The sequence below is a fragment of the Xiphias gladius genome, chromosome 19, assembly GCF_016859285.1.
Source record: "Xiphias gladius isolate SHS-SW01 ecotype Sanya breed wild chromosome 19, ASM1685928v1, whole genome shotgun sequence".
Classification (NCBI taxonomy): domain Eukaryota; kingdom Metazoa; phylum Chordata; class Actinopteri; order Istiophoriformes; family Xiphiidae; genus Xiphias; species Xiphias gladius.
In genome coordinates, this window is record NC_053418.1 from 23554886 (window position 1) to 23575041 (window position 20156).

At 42.6% G+C, this 20156-nt stretch overlaps 1 protein-coding gene across 9 annotated transcripts in view; it reads left to right on the forward strand.

Annotated features, from left to right (window-relative positions):
* The window catches only part of fbrsl1 (fibrosin-like 1), a 279559-nt gene that overhangs the window by 105752 nt on the left and 153651 nt on the right, over positions 1–20156 (forward strand). For all 9 annotated transcript variants that reach the window (XM_040155019.1, XM_040155010.1, XM_040155017.1 and 6 more), the window contains exon 3: positions 16004–16105. In XM_040155019.1, coding sequence (XP_040010953.1) covers positions 16004–16105 — 102 coding nt within the window. The remainder of the gene's footprint in view (positions 1–16003; positions 16106–20156) is intronic.

The window sequence follows — 20156 nt, forward strand, 5'->3', positions numbered from 1 at the left end:
CACGGTCACAGTTGATGATAAATGCAGGTGGTGCCGGGTTGGGTAGCTGTAGAGGGGAGAGTGTGTGTGGCAGCCACCACTGTGTCTCCAGTGCCCTCTGTACGCCTGACAGCAAAGTCGTGTTCCATGCAGCGATTTTACACACAAAATCTAAATGAAAACTAAAATCGTATTAGGTGATATATGCACAGTATTAGAAGATATCATTGAAAACTATCAATGCTCTGTTTTGCAATTCTTTAATGCTATTTGATGTTATCTTGGATTTCTACAACCGATAATGATAATTTAATCAGTTACCCCAGTTAACGTGGTGGAGGTGAAAGGGACTCAGTATATTCATACTTAATATCGCCAAACTTTCTTGAATCCTGCCACCTGCCACATCCTGGCAGTATCCTAGCATTTCAACAGCTGTGGTGTGTTCCACAACTGGCCACAAGGGTCAGTGGCATACAGTCCGGCCCTCTCCTCTGCATTCTGGGGTGGGGAATGTGTTGGCTTATATCTTTTACAATTGAAAGGTGCTTATGGAATAGATATGGCTCACTAGCACAAGCAGAAAAAACACCGCTCTTCATGATAAAGTGGATCTATAAGTAACTTGTTATATATAGTTAAAATAAATGTGTGAAAAGCATCATTACACGTATAATGATGGCTCTCACATTTAATTTCTACATACTGGTTTCAATTCACCAGATCGCCATCCGCGTCGCCATTTCCCCTGTGTCCAAAATGTTTGTATGCATGGGTCAGATTTTCCATACAGGTGTGCACATGCGACTGTCAAGTTTGTTTTTACATATCCCAACTTTTGCATGGGAAGTGGTGTACACCTCTTTCAGGCCCCGTTTTGTGTGAATGCAACGGTTATAAATGAGGACCTCTGTGACCCCCCCCTCAGGAATGCTGGTCATGCTGGTTGTTTAGGCTGTGGTTGTATCTTACTGGACAGGCCCTCCTCCACCATCCTCCAGGCCCCTCTAGCTCCTGGGTCAGGCTGAGAATCTGAAGGCTAGCTGTTGAGATTCAGCAGACAGACGCCTCCTCTGGGGAGCTGACATCATTAGAGTGGAGAGCAGATCTCTGCTCCTCTCAAGCTTTAGCAAGGGATAGAGAGAGATAAAGAGAGAGAGAGGGATAGAGAGAGTAAGAAGGGAGGGCGTGTTTAAGCAATGCAAGGTCAAGATCGTGGCACAATTACCCTGCCAGCATCGTGCCCTGGGAGGCCAAAGCCCCTGACTTCTCACCCTGCCAAGGTCTCCTGGGCCGCTCCTTAACACAATTAGCCTCCCAATATCCTTCTGTCATTTCCACGTTCACCGCTCACCTCCCTCTATCTTCCCCTGCTTCTCCTGCTCTGCCAGCTACTTCATATGCTGTGAGCCTGTGGCAGTGATTTCCATGCTGTAGACATTGTTTTTCTCTACAACTCTACATGTGTGTGTTTGTGTATATACTTTACTGTTACAATGTATTACTGCCATCAAGTGGCGCTGTGAAAGTGCCTCATGTGCATGTACAAACTCTCACCAATGCACACACAAAAGCCCAACGAAGGCTCTTATACATGAAGGAGACAAAGGTGACACATTGAGTTGTTTGGGGCGCTGGAAATGGCAGAGTGTCAGTCTGGATACTTTACTGTATGAGCGTTTGCTGCTGGAGGGGTTTTGGAGACAGCTAGTTGTGAAAATGGATCATCTTTGGTTTTCTTGATAATGTTAAGACGTGATGTTCATGGCAGCATTTTAAGGTAGCCTGTGTCGTGTTGAAGAAAAAGTGGAAGGCAGTTAGTGTAACTGGTTGTCTTGGATTTTGGCATCTAAAATGAAAATGGATATTAAACTATTTTAAAATGTCTTTCCATGTTGAGATTGTTATCGAACAACAAAAAATCTGCAGGATAATCCAAATCAAACTGCTAGACACAAGACAGATACACATATAATACAGGACGGATTATATGAAAACAGACCAAATATCTTTAATTTTTCCACTTCGGTAGTCGCCAAATATTTTCCTTGTCTATGCAGGGGAAATAACAAAACCCAAATAAATTATTATATTTTACAGAGCCTATGCAGTAATAGCATCAATTGTTATTTAACATATATGGCAATTCTACATATTAATTCTAATAGCACAATATCATTCTGGTATGACAGCACATTGTATGATTTTACCAAAACAGCTAGAGGCATCACTCAATCCCGCATCAAGCACTGTCATTCTCATTTTAGATTAAGCCGATATAGAATTATTAATTCGATTTTAATTTATTTAAGAGTCATGTTAACTACCTACACTTTTAAGTGGCAAAGATTTACACTTAGACACATGGAACAGTCCAAGGGACATCTTCATTCGAGGGGCCTTGCCAATTAGAATGCACAGTGAATCCCCCTGTAAGCTTATTAAATCACTATTATCCCTATTAATACAATGGACATGATCCTCTTCTACCAACTGCATCTTCATTTTATGTAGTGTACACTGTGACAAGCAGTACCTGTCAGATCATCTAGTGTTGTGAATATGCTCACGTACACACGCACAAGGCACACACACAATTGTGCACAGGCACTCGCAGATAGCGAGGCTCAAATCCCAGTGCATGTCAGCGATTTGAGGGATCATATAGATGCAAATGCAGCCATGTAATTGCACAAGCAGTAGATCTGCACTCTCTAGGCTGGATGCTGTCATGTCAACGGCTGATTCCATCTGCTTTCATCTTTTTTTTTTTTTCGTTTCGAAGACCTGATTTCCATACCAACCTAAAGCTTTGGAATCCTCTCATCTTATCTGCTCTGCTCCTTCCTCCTCTGCCTCCTCCTCCTCCTCCTCTTCCTCCTGCTCGATCTCCTCCACCAGCCTATCTCTTCTGGTCCAAGCAGGAGAGATGGAACTGACAAAAAAGACGCAAATGTCACAGCCTAACAACCAAATGACAGAGAGGAGGCCTCCTGCGTAGTTCCCCCTCTCCTCCCATCTCCTCTTCTGTTCTGACATTTTCATCCTTGCCTACCTTCTTCCAAATCTAATATGCGCAAACTCCTTTAAGTGTGCCGTTGTAGTTTTGTGGAGAAGAATGCATCAGTCTTTCCACATCCTCCCTCCACCTTAAGTCTCTTCCACTGCTCTCTCCTTTCCTTCTCCTGCATATACCCTCTCTGTCTTTCCATTGTCTCTCCTGACCTCCCATTATTCTCAGCAGCCTTCATGTTTTTGTATGTGAGGTGCTCGAGCTGCACACTCTCTGCATCTGGGCTTCCAGGGATTTAGAGCATTCCTTATGCAGGCCTGCTTATGGAGATAGATAAAAGCCAGTGTGACGGCAGTGTGATACGCTACTAATCTACCAATTTGCTGCAAGTCAAAAGAGCAATGATTCTTTGCCTAGGAAGAAGGACTATGCTTGAAGGGATTGTAAGGAGTGTGCCAAGACTTTTTTTTTTCTGTGCTCATTATTATGATAGGATGATTGTTGCATGTCACTTGCATACAGTATGTAAAACTCCAGACTTTCCTTCTGTGCTTGGTAGTCACATCTTTTTTACATTACACTACACAATTGAAGAATGCATATGAAACATTTAATTTGCAATTTCACCTCATAAAATGACACTTTAGTGGATACTGCATCTAAAACATAAAATTGGACATTATGGACATTATGGATTATCTTTTGGACAGGGAAAATCTGTTGTTGACAGATGATTGTTGAAAATATTTATATATGATTCTTTGCTCCCTTGTGCTTTTATTAACTTCATTTTGTAAATATAAGTAGAATTTCTTAAAAATAACATAAATCATAAATGTGATCCAAAATTGTGAGAATGAAATAAACTAAAGCAGCAGGGATGTGTGAATATAACAATTGAAAATACAAAGGCTGGTTGTAGTGAGCATTAGCTGGAATCAGTGGAATCATTTTGCAGGCAAAACTATGCTGCAAATTGATGTTGTTTACAGTGAGTTTAACAACAACACCTATTTCAACAGATGTTTTCCACAGCAAATATTTTGACTTTTCATAGCAGGTGAAACTAATAACATTAATGATGGCTTTGTTCCATTAAGTGTCCGAGTAAACCATTCTGGTAAGCTAGCATGCTCAATATCAAGGCCTGAAACACCTAAATGGAATGCAGTCATTGCTAATGTTATAAATTACACCTGTGCTATTTCTGCTACACGTCAAAATTACAGATATGATAAAGGTGTATTGACTGAAACAGGGTTGCCTCATTGTATGTTGGTTGGTTGAACAAACTTCAAACCACATAGGAGGAAGGAAATATGGCATCATTCATTTATTTGTGAATTTCTCCTTAAACTCTGGCACTTAATGTGAACCAGGCTTTGGGAGTTCTGATTTTCCACCTCACCACCACCTTTTTCAAGGTCAGATTTCACATACATAAGCAACAATCCAAAGACGTTAGCATGTTCACATCCAATAGTTGTTACCATACATGTTAACATGCTAGCGTTTGTGGTAGTTTACATGCTTATACCAGTGTCGCATCCAAAAAGTTTGTTCCCATGCAGGTTAACCTGCCAACATCACTGCTAGTTAACATGCTAACACGTGCATGTTAATGTCCAGTAAATGTAACTAGCTATAGCTGTTACCATATGCATGTTAACATGCTAGTGCATGATAACAGCAAATACAAGCTTACAAAATACAACATAGATTGATGAAATTTTGAGTAAAGTCTGATGATACGCCTTTGTTACTCGGGATATAAGTTTCCGAAACACAGGTGTAACTGAAAAAAATGAGCCAGTTTAATTAGTTACACGTGTGCTTTTCCTGAAGTGACAAGACTAAATGCTGTTAAAAAGGCCTAAATTTGCAACTTTTGTTTGCTGCTCTGCGATTGGCATGACAGTCTACAGCCAATACTCTGGCTGTAGACTGCCTTGGCATGTATTTAAGTGAAAAGGTGCTATTTAGGTGAGCAGTAGTAGTCTGCATGTCAACAGTGCCGCAGAAACACCTTGCAAGTGTCTTGAGAGTAGGAGTCAGGCTTTTACATAATGTGTGTTAAAAATATAGATGTAAAATATCATACATTGGGTGTAGAAATTTTACATAGAGATACACACATACTGTGATAGTACATACACAGATACTGTATATGTAAGCATTTGAGCATATACAAATGCATACACAAATATAGATTGCATTTAAGTCTTTAAGCACACACAGCATGCACATACTTTGTTAAATTCCAGCTTCAGTTTGCTAGTACACGTACACACACTTCAACTCCCCTACCTCGCCCTCCCCTCCTCCATCCAACGCATAACACTTCCTCCAAAATTCACTGGCGCTGTGTGCTGTGCAGACATGAGATAACGTCCCAGAAGTTTTCCAAGGGCAGGACGAGTGCTCAGACATCAGAGAGAAGCCGCGTCAAGCCGAAGCTGATTCATTACATGTGTTGCATCTGCCTCCTATTAAAAAGCCCAGAGCACTCTGGCTGTCTCTCCTGGTCTCTCTCTCTCTCTCTCTCTCTCTCTCTCTCTCTCTCTCTCTCTGAGTGCAAACTACCTCCTGACTCCTCACCTATCTCTCGCTTAAAAACTCCCTCTTTCTGTCTCTTTCCTTTAAGCTCTCCCTCTCATCTGGTGACATGCTCCCCACTATGTCTTACAAATTAGCTCTAGCACACAGTACGACAGTATGTAAGTTCAATTAATGAGTTTTTCTAAGGCCGAAACAAACATTTTAGATTCAAAGCTATTGTTGCGGAAAAAATTCTTCAGATGGGCCAGTCAATCTTCAGATCTTCCAATAACACTTACTTTTAATGAGTAAAAAGCAATTAACAACCACTCGACTAATTAAACGAAATAAAACACAAAGACGGGCAGAGTTTGGCATGATTCTATAGATTTACTGTAAAATTCAGCATAATACAGTAAACCGAGGCTGGTTCATGAACACAGACACTGAATCTGAGTTAAATCCTTCTCACCTTATATACCTAGGCGGGGATTCCCTTGGGTTTGCTACACATTCTCTATGGTGTGGCTTAATTCAGGGATCATTTTACCTTTTTCTCCTAGTCGAGGATTCTGCACTATTAGCTTGCAAACTTTTGTCATTCTTGGACCCCTACCACATTTCATCCTGTCATCCACCTACGATATTCGAACATAATGGTGTCTTCCCACAGACTGACCCCAAAATAAAATATAAGCATGTCTTGTTCAGCATCCCACCTGTTCCACCTGTTTGAACATAACAATGTCATGAGGGTACTGTACAGACACAGAATACAAAATAAAATATACCACACTATCCATACATGCATATTGTGCCTATATAGAATATTTGTACATTTTTTGCATTCTGTGCCTGAAAAGTCTAAAATGTAATGTGGATTCACTGTATTCCCTTTGAATTCTATTCTTGCCAGCATGAAAAGCAACATTTACACCTGGCAAAGTTGGACTGTGGAAGTGGTAATTTTTCACTTTATTGTTTCATAGTGAGCTAAAAGTCACCTTAGCACATTGTGTTTCCAGTCATCTCTTTGCATAGTTTTTCTGTTAATCAAGTTTTAAGTTTCTGCAGCTCGCTTTGGTGGGTAGTTTTCTGATGAGCTGTCCTGGCTATTGCTGCTCAAGCTAACTAGAGTCCGATGGATATATCGGTGTGGTCAGTGTTATTGGCCAATTTTATCGTATGACAGATAAAATACATTGGTGTTGGCATATACAGTATGTCAGCTGCTAAGTAAAACGAAATACACTAAAGACATGGCAACAATACGGTATTCCTGAGATCATTTAGAGACTGTATTGTCATTATATTATTTGTCCACCAGAGAGCACTGACATGATAAATGACTGCTAAATGTCCTGTGGAGTAATTATCTTGTTCATAATTCTTTAATAACCAAATTAAAAGGATCGTTATATAAAAATAAACGAACAAAAAAAAAAAAACATCTGCCATAATATTATCTGATAGGTTGTCTGATTTTTTTTTTTTTTTAGCTACCAGATATAGAAATCTGGTTTGGCCTAAGATGGATTCAGTTTTCAGTGTCTGGCTCTAACAACACATTTCTGCACTGCTTCTGTTGGTTTAAAAAAATGGTGTAAAATGCATCATTTCCCATTTGCCATTTAATGTTTTTGACAATGGCAGATTGTCCTTCACACTTTTGTCATTTATTGGCCATATGGACCCCAAGGAAGTGTAGTTGTTGCAATGGTAACAACTAATTGATATTGAAATAAACAATACATAAATGAAAAAGTGGCAATAGGTTGTATCTCTACTGTAATGCTACTGCCAGCTGTTACCACCTCTATAATAATTGAAACCTTAGGTTGAATCAGATTAGAATTTGATCCTTTTATCGGGGTCTGCACAAAAAATAGTTGCCGTTTGAGAAAGAGCTGTTTTCTGAGAATCTCTGATCATCACAGACTGACATTGTCCATCAAAAACTTTTACACACGTCAGATTGATTGCTCTTGATCTGCAAAAAGATCCGCACAGTACTGTTTAAAATTATACAACTAACTACATCTAGGGAGAAATTACTTTACACACTTTTTAATCACATGGTCCCTTCGCTGTTGGTCATTGGTCAGCACTAAAACAACGGCGTATTGATTAAGAAACACGGCACGATTTTACCCAGACATTCCATTAAAGAGCCATTTCCTTACCTGATTGAAGAATACAGTCTAAAGTTAGACCGATTGGAAGTTTCAGACTGTTCTTCATCTAGCGTTTTTTTAATCACCTGCTCATTTCCTTTACCCCACAATCTCATCTTCAGTGTTTTAATTATGTCGCAGTGAATGATAGCTATTTTCAAGGTGTGTGTGTGTTTGGTGGACTTGTTAAAAGGGGCCTTTTTGCAGCGCGTACGTCTGCTCCAGTTGATAATTATTTCAGATTACATTAGAGGAAATTAAACATTTCTTAAAGTACGTGTGAGGGTGACAAAGTTATCAAGTGTAGTCACAGAAGAGAGTGTGAATGTTACACTTCCAAAAATGTAATTTTTTCGACTGCTAATAAGATCATTTTCAAGTGTTAAAAAATAATTAATGGTGTTAAAGCATTTGAGCAGAACTGCAGTCTTTAGTACACGGATCAGTGTACTAAAGACAGTGGTCAATGATGAAAGTAATTGGTGGTGAAAAGTCTGTAAATTATCAAAGCCAAGGTGATATGCAAGAAAGACATTCCTTATCATTTATACAAACAGGATGTGTAAAGTGTTTCAAATTGATGTTTAGCTGATCCCAGTGGCTGGAATCCAGGGTTATAGGGTTAGAGCCCTATAAAGTTCCTGATGAAATATTAGTCGCAGTTACAGTATTTTGTAATGATCCTAGTACTTGTTGTCAGTATTTTTGTATTACATGACCTACGTCTGGATTTGCATAGTATTTACAGAGAGCAGTATTTTCTTTGATATTTAACCAACTTTAAGTTGTGAAAATCCCTGTGTGTAGTCAGACATTCTGTCATTTCGACATTTCTCTGGACCACTGATCTGTCCCACCAACAGACTCTTATCAGCTGATAAAAGTGTTTACGCCAGCCTTATCTCTGTCCATTTAGAGGTTAAGGAGTTGAGAGTCATAACTGATAAGTCCTTTCCACATGAAACTGTTGCAGCATCTGTGATTGATGCAGCATGCCCACAGTTATTTTGGTCACAGTGTTGAGCAGTGCAAAACACTTTTGACCTGCAAGTAGGAGGCAAATTTTATCTCACACTTTCAGACATCTGAAAGATACAACCAATAATTTCGTTGAAAAAAAAAAAGAAAAGAAAAAAGTCAGTTTTATTGCTTTTAGTTCCAACTTGAAGCGTTATTATTTTTCAAAAATATTCCATGTTAATTTGTTTCGTGGAAGTATTTTTCAGTGACCCATCACTGTAACTACTTCTAACGTGATAAAATATAAACATTATCACTATTAGAAGGGCGGCAATGATAGGGAGCACCACACAGCCTTAAGTTATTTGGACCGTAATTGGTAAACTGATAACATTCGATTTTTATTATTTTTTTCCATTTATTTATTCTATTTGTGCTATTCTTTATTCTGCTAATTCATCATTAGTGTTTTACTAAAATCAGTGGAACTTCTTTGTTTGGGAGACATGGATATGGAATGCCAATGACGTCATGAAGTTGTGTGTAAACCACCCCTAATTAATGACAGAATGTGTTTTTTTGTCTACGAAAAAATTTCATGCATAATCAAGTGCACTGAAATTAACATGTGTGGAATACATTCAAATTAATAAATTGCATTTTTGTTTTCTGCAGCAGCTATTTAGCGGCTGAGAGTATACATTTATGTCTTTTTTTCTATGCCTCGCCATTACCTTCAAAATGCTCTTGGTGATTGAAAGGTCTGATGAGATAATTACAGCACTGAGAGGTACAGCAGCACACACTTGAAAATGAATGAATAAATCATTCTCTCCTTTACCCTCCAAAAGGTTTTTCCAACCACTAAGTGCAAATGTGGCATTTCCAGTGGCAGGTACCACAACCTGAAGTTGTTTTACTGCGACTTTGAATGTGCCCTCATTTTTGAAAGCCAAAGTGAACTTTCACTTGCAAATAATCATGTCGTGTTAAAAAAAAAAATTGTAGTAAAACCTCCAGATTTGAACACTATGTGAATTTTTCTTGTTAGCATGCATGATTCTTTTGCAAATGCACTCATTGCTTTCAATGCTAATAGTGTACACAGAAATCAAAGCTGTGCGTTTCTTACAGAACAACAAGAGAGGAGGAAGATCTGCATAATGTTGGCCCACCAATGAAGAGCAAAACACAGATCAACAGCATTGCTCTCTTGCGTTCCTTCCAATTACATCATTAGCATTTTGACATCATCGGCATAATTGTTGTTGGTAGCTCAGAGACATGCTTGCCTTGGAATGGGAGTCGGGAGGGAAAGGAGGGGGCTGTGGTGTATCCGCTGTAAGGCCTTGTGCTTATCAGCGCAGGGCAGATACTTTTCCTGCGGTCCTGGCTGACAGGTGAGGTGTGTGTGTGTGTGTGTGTGTGTGTGTGTGTGTGTGTGTGTGTGTGTGTGTGTGTGTGTGTGTGTGTGTGTGTGTGTGTGTGTGTGTGTGTGTGTGTGTGTGTGTCAGTTGCAGTTGTCAGTGAACCCCCGGGACAGGTGCTGAGGGATGGTTTCATATTTGGAAGCAGGTGCACCTCCTCTCCCCCCCTTCCTCTTCTCTTGCCCTGTTCCCTCGCTCCCCCAGGAGGCATATGTTGAGAGTGATTGGAGAGACCTGGGGCCCACAGGGACTGCTCCTCTCCCCAGTTCATCTGTTCCAGACAGGGCCCTGCGGGACACTCAGGCTCTCCAGAGGTCCCTGTTGGCTGGGAATCAGGCCGAGGAGGCGGTTTTGCTTTCACGTTGACTGCTTTGTTACGGTGTTGGGCAGTCATAGCGGCCACCCTAGGTAGCTTTACACTGTGCACCATCCTACATTGCAATTTTGTGCAGAGGATACTTGCTGAACATTAATAGGTCATACCCTCTAATTTGTTTGCTCTGTACCTCATTTATACGCAAGTGTTGCTTTTAATCTGCCGACTCTTTGTCGTGTCCTTGTGTCATTGCTCAGAATAGAAATGGCATCTTGCTGAGATTTCACAGGCTCATATTTGTGAACCAGTGTACAAATGTGATGTAGTTCTGAATGCACTAAGAGAGAGAGTTATGGGGGCATTTTAGGCCTTGTATAATATGTGTACCCCTTTTTATTTGGTCATTTATTATAAGGCGTACTCTATGAATAATGTATGATTAACAGGCGTAATGGATACACTGGGACTCGTCAAAATAAAAGCAAAAATCCATTTGCTCTCTCTGTAGTAAATCCACTAGCTTGTCCTTGGGCTAATTTCCAACTTGGGACTTGGTGGGGGAGTGAGTGCATGTCTTGATAGCAATTTCAACAGAGGGAGGTGTTGGTTGTGCTGTAAAGTAAAAGAGCGAGAGAGAGAAAAGAGGGAGGAGGAGGAAAAGTAAAATGAGACATGGATGAGGAAGCCAGGAACACCTCTTTCTTTTCATGCCTCCCTCCTTCATCTCTACCCCAGACTCTCTTTCCTTCCCTCTCTCCTGTCTCTCACCATCTTATAACTCCTTCCCCCTGCCTCTGAGCAGCTGCCACTTCTGAGCCTGAGGAAAATGAAGGCAGATGAATCAATTTGGCCTGTGGCCCTAAAGTGCACTTGTCTGCACCCTAGCCAGGGCGGGGGGGATAATGAGCCGATAGATTGAGCCGGTGCCGGAGCCCGGCACTGAGTGCCGAGGTGTCTCTGCCCGTTGCACCATCAGACCCCCCTCACATACACACACACATACATACACACACTGCAGAGGCCTCCCTGAGCAGCGTTAGCAGCCTGTCGTTGGGTTAATGGGGGTGAGGGTCCTTTGCGCAGGACACTTTTCAGAACAAATTAGAGGAAAGATCTGTATCCGTCCTCTTCAGACCTCCCTTTCCTGTATTGCCCTAATCTCCTCCCTGCCCTGTGCACGGGAAGCCCAGAGAGGAGATTTGAGCGTGGTAGCGCAGAGCAGAAGAGCATCACAACAGCTAGAAAGGAAGGAGCAGGCGGGGGACAAGGTGCAAGATCCTAGGGTAATGAGGACTGACACTGGGAAGAGGCTGAGGCACAGCCTCCCTGAGCGCTGTTGACAGGTGACAGCAGGCTAGGAAGAGATGAGGCAGAGTGAGAGGAGCTGGAGCAAGGAGAGGAAAAGTGAGGTCAAGACTAACAGCTTCTCTTATTCAAGGAGGAAAAAGGATGGAGACCGCACAGCCCTCCAGTCCCCCCCTAAAACCTCCCGCAAGGTGAAGGAGGAGGGAGGATCAAAGGAGCAAGACAACAAAGCATCACCCGCCAGCCTCCAGCCAGCTCCCTGCTGACAGGCTGCAGATTGATCGACACTGCAAGGAGAGTGAGGAAAAGTGAAAGGGAGAGGAAAGTTAGCCAAGCCTAGAATGAACTGATGTGAACCACTACTGTCTCTGTCGATGCCTCAACTAGTCCTTTCGTAGCAGGGGGGGCTTTGTGACTTCACCCAGGGTTAGTGTAGTATAAATGAGCAAACCCAAGTCGACACTACTCAACTTGGGGGGAAATTAAGATGCTGGAGGGCCCTTTGAAGATAATTAAAGAGCACAGAGCGGCAGCCTCCAGAGAGGGACTGCAGACATGTTCAATACCGAAACTAATGGAGCTAATTTTCAGTACATTATTCATGTAAAACACAGGCCCTGACTTAGCAGTGTTTTTTCTATGTCGCTTCTATCTGTCATCTCGAGTCAAGTTGCCCCCCCCCCCAAATACACACACAGAGATTAATCATGTTAACTTGCTGTTTCAGCATGATTAACCTTGCCCCGATACTGTATGGGTTAAACCTCCGATCTAAACAAATTTAATCTGCAAAAAAAATCCTCCTTCAAATAGCCAGCTGGCCAAGACCTGCTCCCTCTGTGCTTTTCAGAGCGCATTTCAAAGGCATTACCTCAAGCGTAGTGGAAAGGAATTATGGCCTTAAACTGTGGCTCCACTCGTAACCAATCACATCTCAGTAGAGACCATTAGCCCCACCCTCAAACTCACTAACTTGTCCTTTAACATTAATGAGTAGACAAAAAAGAAAATACAACACATGAAAGCTATACAGTTGGGAGCTAAGGGCCAATTAAACACTCCCCTGACAGGAAATTAGTCCCTCCCTTAATCACAGGCAGTCGGGGTTGTCAATCTTTTGTCAGACTTGGTGAATTCCAGCCTGGATCAATTGCTCTCCTGTCCTGTTGAACAGCGGCTCGGGGAATGGTCCTTGCACGCTACATCATTAACCTAGGTGCCTAATTAGACGCTGTGCTCTGATCAATAGGCAAGTTGACTGCTGACTGGGTAATGTAGTTGCAGGCCCCAGAGGAGACAGAAACACTTTGGACGCCTTCAGGAACTTGTCAGCAACACTGATGCTGGGTAAACAAAGTCTCAATGGCTGCACTTGACGGCGATGTGTCATAGACTGTACCTCAACGTTCTGCCGTGCCTGCCTGCCTACCAAGGAAGAATTTTCTCTTGGAGAGAAGGAAATCAAAAAGGCCACCATCTATTTTGAGATTCAAGAGAGTGATTAGGCTGACAGCTAGTCGAGCGAGAGCGAGGCGGAGGGAGAAACGGGTAGAGGTGAAAGTCAAACCTGATTAGGCCCACCTGCCAGGTTTCTTTTCCTTCCATCTCTACACCCTGATTGCTTGGCGGCAGCTCCCTCCTCTTCTCCGCCCCACTCAACCCATCCCACCCTCATTCTGTCACTGTTGACCTCAGTGCACTGCTAATGCCCCTTGGCCAATCAGCATGCTTGCCCTGGCGGTGGCAGGGTAATTAAAAGGGAACTGTGTCTACTTGGCATGTGAGCTGGTGGGCACAAGGGTAGACAAACACTCTCTTTCGGCCACCTTGCCTCCCTCCCTCTCTCCCAGCCAGGTGGTAGCGTACAGGACCTGTCAGATTAGCTGATGACCCTTTTAATTCTAGCCCAGCCGGGGGCCATAATTGATATTTACCAGGAAAGGTTAATTGTAGCAGTGATCTGCTTAAATTACAGTGGAGATCAGGAGACCGGGGCCAGCCACCAGGGGAGCTGCTACACGCAAACTGCTAGTCAGATGGATTACACCCCGCGGCCATCGCCACTGTACTCCAAGGTGGGGAAGCGGCACGGGACATTGTGATTGGCCGGTGCTGCACCAGCACAGAGTCTTCCTTACTGAGCTTGCCAACCTCCCATCTGGCTGGGAATTTGAATGCACGCCAACTGTGGGTCTTGATGGCCTGCAATAAAACAAGCCATCCATGTTGGCATTAGGGTTGCCATGATCTGGGTGGCTGAACACATATACGGGTATTTGAACATTTAAGCTGCTAAAAGCTGATAGTTTGTTCCACAGATTTGATCTTTTTATTAATTTGACCATTGTGATGAGCAGAAATAAAATCAAAAGGAAAGCATTATCTTTTTTCTCTAAAAGGTTGTGTTGGTAAACGTGCAAGTATGTATATTGTTTAGCATTGTCTGCTCCCAGTTGATGCTACATATTATTATTTTTATTTTGTACTGACCTCAAGGAGCTGTTGTTGGCCTTGTGTAGTTATATAATGAATGTGCCAAGTTGTGAGGGAGTAGAGTGAATGGGTATTTTAGACTGTATTAAGCAGTGGATCCAAACTTCTTACTGATTTTATCTATTCAACAAGATTTATTCTTATATTGTTCGTGAGTTAAGGCCCATGTAAGCACATTACACAAACTTTTATCTATTGTGACCTCCCGAATGCTTGAATGTGTGATCATGACATAAGTGTGCACTAACATTATCATATATGCAAAATGTGGTCAAAGGAGTTGGACAATACTGATTGGTGGAGTTATAGTAGAAGAATAAAATTGATTTAAAAAAAAATCTGTTAAGTAAATCAGTCAAATTCAACACAGTCCACAAAAAAAACAATTGAATTTGCAAGCATGTCCTGACCGTGCATGACTACTGTGGTACTACGTAGCCCAATCCACTAGTGTCACGCGATCCTTTTTTTAACAATTTTTAAATGCAAAAGAACTCGGCAATTGCTTTTCAAAAGCAAGTTTTATCAGATATATGAACTTGAAGTTGAATATATATACATGTTAAATACTGATATTTATTCAACATTGTCTGGTATTTGTTTGTGAATTTGGACAATGCATTCGTGAGCAACATAAATTACCCACAAATTGTCATACACATTTGTAAATCTTGTTTTTATTTGTAGATCAAGTAACACGCATTTGTCCCCACTATTGAGACTAACTTCTCGCCATATCATACACAGTCACAGCTGGGTTTACTGAATTGTTGATGCTGCATTCCTGTCTCTAGCTGGTATGACTGGCACCAGTGGGTCGAGGTTTGGGGTTGCAGGTGTTTTTGCCTTTTCTGCTTTGCATTTACCCAAAGCACAAACTGACACTGTGCTGTGTGTTTCATCGACATCGACTTTGTGTTTCACTCGGGTTAAGAATAGAAGGACCATGGCCCACTGAAAATCAGTTGATGCCATTGTAGTTATGCTTTATTTTTATGCATAGCTGCTTAACTTGTGGAGTCGGTTATAGATCGCAGCGAGTGAAGATTGAACTTTAATCTGTGCCCCCTGGTTGATATATCACTGCCCAATTGATGGTATTGTTTTGTAGTGTGATTTTTTGCAATGTCTGAACTTTTGATATAAAATGGATAGTTCTGTTCCTCCGTGGCTGAGTCAGGTTTGAAGCTCTTGTAATTTTGCCAGTAAACAAAAACTTGTTAATGTTGATGTTCCAAAGGTCATTTAAAGATCAATGCACAGTCCAACTAGCACCACCTCAAATGCTGCTCTTGCTTTAACAAGAAACCAAGGGAATTGCCTACTTTTAAAGCGCTATGTTGGTGGATGGAATAACATTTACTATTCAATTATTATAATAGCATACAATTGTTCAACAATAGATAACTAATATTATTCATGTTTATACTGATTAACAACTGCACTGTGTACTGTGTGGCTTATGAATGCCACATACATTCTCAGATGACATCGATAATAGACATTTCCTTAGTTTGTTATATTATGTAATGAAGGTCAGCTATATATGTAACTTCTGAGGAGATTTATGCAGAATCCATCACTTGAGGAGATTTTTATTAATCGTTCCCTTCTTTCATCTACTTTACCATTCAATGATAATGTCATTTTGATTAAATCATAGCACAAATTTCTAAAAAAATTAACCATAAATCCCGGCCTCTCAGGCTATATAGCTTAGTTGTGACCACAGTGGTTAGGTTCATGAGGCAAGTACATGATGTTAAGATGTCTTCCTCTTTTTTTGCTTCGCCTGTAGATCAAATCTTTGGCGCTACGTCCGGTCAAAGTCAGCGAGGACGAGACGGTTCAGGAGCTCAGCCGACCGCACAGGAGCAACTCCAAGGAGCAGCTCAGCGAGGTGAGACCTTGGACGAGTCCTTTCACCTTTTCACAGACCTCCTGCAGAGTGCCAGGCTATCCACTTTCATAGGCCAAGGCATGGGACCCCTGAAGGGTGATACAGACAGCGAGTAGACGACAGCATCATTCAGACTGAGATCAGAGGGCAGCTGGTGCAGTAGCTCCTTCTGTCTCCAGCCCTCACCTCATAAATCCCCAGTGTGGTGGGGAAAAAGACTGGTCGGCTGGCAGCACATAGACAGGAAATGAGCATCACCTAGTTGGCCTGGCATTATTTAAAGCATGGCGCGGTTAAATGTAGACATGACCTAACGTGGTTCAACCAGGTGTGGGCTGACCTCACCGACCCCAGAGTGGAACGAGTTAAAGAAACTGTTCCAATTATCGCTGCGCCAGCATCCATATGCTAGCCCATTTAGAGGATGAGTAGGTGGCAGAGGAAAATGGAGGCCAGGCATTGGTTCAGCATAAGGGATGAAATAATGCAATTTAGATACAGAGGAAGTAATGAGAATTTATGCAAAATCCCAAGCGGCTCATTTTAAATGAATGTAGAAATATGCTTCCTAACTAATGCCTGTCAAGCAGGCCTCCCAAACCTAACTAAATTCAATCAGACTGTTCATTTAGCTGACGAAAGCAGGAGGAGAGGAGAGAGAGAGAGAGAGAGAGAGAGCGAAAGAGAAAAAGAAGGGGAAGTAAAATATGCAGCTTCCTTTTCCAGCAGGGGTAAAATGATGGAAAGAAAAAGATTTTAATGAACTTATTAAATACATTGTTTTAAGCTATTCAGCATTCCAATTGAAAATTCAGCCTGATGAAAAAAGAAAAAAAAACTTACCCGGCCTAATTTTTTCCATCTTCATCCTCTTTTTTTCTAAGCCTCGCTGCTCTGTTTCTCTCGTTGCACTGTCCCCCCTCTTCCCCTCGCACTATTTCTCTTGAATTTGTGTAGAAGGCTGTCTTTTAATGAAAAAGTCAGGAGGAAGAAGCGGGCTCGTCAGATAAAAGACCGACGTCGGTTGACAGCTTGGACAGGGATATACGACAAGCACCGAGAAGGAGGGGGGCACTGATGAGTGGGTTGGTAGAGTCATAGAAGAAGTGGTGGAGGTGGTGGTTCTTGCCGTGATAGTGGGGGGTGGGAGTGGGTTGGGGGGCACTGATGAAAATTGCACACTGTAATCGCCGACAGTGTCAGATGTGGCATGTCTCTCTAATCTGCTGCCAAATAAATGGTGCACAGACGCTGAACGTTGTAGCCACGCCATCCGTATCTATCCATCTCTCTCCCTCTGCCTGTCTTTACCTTCCTCTTTCTCTGTCTGTCTGTGTGTCTGTCCTTCTCTCTGCCGGCTGGTGTATTCCACCTAGCAAAGGCCTGGACATGGCACACACAGCGAGATTCCTCACCAACACCGTGTCATTGTCTCCCCAATATTTCTTATTTTTTCAGCTCCATGAAATCTCCGCCACCGCACTGAGAGCACTGCTAATTTTTGTAAAATACGCTCCCCCAGATCAAAGTGGCTCCCGAGCTTTAAGAGCTCTTAACTAATGATGCTGCGTCGGCAACGAGTAAAATGGATTTCTCTTGTCTTACCGCCAAAGGAAATAGAGACAAATGCGACATGCAGACGCACCCGCCTGCCCGCCTGTAAAAACAGTCATGCATCAATTTGGAAGCAGGGGGTAAAAAAAAATTGCAGGGGATGCTGTTTGTTCATTTCCATGGTTTGGTCTTTATCTGTTTATTTTGACTAGGTAATTGTGCCTGCGGTGCAGCGGGGCCCCGGCACTAAGCCACACATGGATTAGGGAAATGTGAGGTGGTGGAGGGGGTTGGTTCCAATGCATCTGTGTCCTGCGGAGGAGAGGGCGGCAGTTGTGGTGCTGTCATGGTCTCTAACACCCTCCTGTATCCACCCACACCCACCCACATACACCCAAACCCACCCACCTACCTGATCTTCCTGCCACAGAGGGCATGCACGTTCACATCCCTTTCCTCATCATGCTCCAGTGAGCTCTGATTGGCCTGCCTCTTGGCCTCCGTGCAACGACAAAAACCAATAGTCTGAATTGAGAGAAGATGGACTGGACCCTCCCCTCTTGTTGCCATGTTTTTCTTTTTTCTTTCTTTTTTTTTGTAAGGCAAGTGGAGGAGGGGGCATGGAAATGGGGAGAGGATTAGGGGGCGGATTTAGCAACATTTCTCTTCTCCGGGGCTGTTTAGTTAACCCTTAAATGCCGCCAGCATCCGCCCCATCCCTCTCACCACCAACCACCAGAACCACCACCACACACACACACACACACACACACACACACACACACACACACACACACACTCGTCCTCCCCACTCCCCCCTCCCCCACTCTCCCTCTCTGGGGCGGGTTCTTAAATCCTTTTGAAGTCCTAAGCGCTGCAGAAATCCATTGAGAGCCATGTATAATGGCTTTTAAGAGAGAGTGTTTAGCTGTATGCCGACCCCATGGCTTATGAACCGCTGGCGTTTTAATGGATCCCCCCTTTCCTTCCACTCTTTTCCTCCCTTCACCAGCACTAAATCCAATGGATTGTCCCTCATTATCATTTAAATAAGGCTCTCTTTCTACTCAGAATGCTGCAAGTTGAATGAACTCTACATAGTAAGGCTAATTCCGAATGGTCTTGGCCTCCCAACACCTATGCACATATGCACTCACACACACACACACACACACACACACACACACACAAACACATTTATAGACACACACATTTAAGTGGACTCACAGCATCCACACACACAGACAACAGACCACATTCTCACTAAAACACACTTTTGGCCCTTTTGTATCCACAGATTTTGCGTTCTGTGCAGTTCTTCCTCCCCACTCCTCTGGCCTCCTCTCTCGTTGTGGTAGTGAAGGGAGCAGAGGGGTTGAGCAGAGTGGGAATAGCCTTTTGAATTCTGCAGAGCCTGCTTTCCGGTTCGCGGCAGGGCTCCTCCCTAATCGTCACCACAGGAGCCATCCTGCGAATCAGAGGGGCACACAGACATTGATGAGGGCTGAGGCCTAGAGCAGGTGTGAGAGAATGGATGAGGGGCATCGGGAGGGTACAAAACAAGGGAGGCAGTGGTGGTGAAGGTGTGGGGGAGGTCGTTTGGATTGAAGGTGGACCTATGGATGAAATTGGTCTAGCAGAAAAGTCCCCTCTAGAGACCAAGGGGGGAGAGATTGCCAATCTAGACGGAGGAATAAAAGCAGTGAAAAGTGGAAGTGGAGGGAGGGATTTGGAGATTGGTATTCGTACTGGGCGCTGACAGACAGAGCCAGAGAACAGAACAAAACCTAGCCTTTTCTGTCTCCATCCTGCTCTTGTTCAGCATTTAGAGGACTGCATCAGAGAACACAGGAGGAGTTTGATGGGCCAAAACACCTCCCTAAATGCAGGAAAAGATGTTTATCCTGAGTACAAACAGGGCTGATATAACATAATGAAAAAGTTTGGTTTGGTTTCGAAATGTGACGGACGCATTTTTAAAAACACTAAAATAATTAAAAAATTGATAAATAGCATTTAATGAAGGACAGCATAAGTGTGGAGATACAAAATTACATTTTCAAAGTTTGGATTGTCGTTTATAATAAATGTATAATGATGAACATGACATGATGTCTCCTGTAACGAATATAAAGCTCTTTAGGGATTATGTCTGCTTTTTAAATGCCGTATATTTTGCAGATTGTATATGGTAACATATCTGCCCAATTATCCACAAAGGCCTGTTGATGTTACTGTTAATCAGTACTGTTTGTCTAAAGTGCATGGCAATTTCTTGGAAAAATTAGAAGATGAAATAAGAGGAGAAGCCATCATCTTCAGCTCTCAGGGTACCTGAGCTGTCACTCTCTGAACAACAATTTCTATATCAAGGTGTGTTTTATCATTTTATCCACTGAGGCAAGTGATGGATTCACCCCCGTGTGCCCATCAATGTCAGTTTGCACTCTTGAAGCCACAGAAGGAAGTGAAGTCAAACAAATAAATGGTGACACTT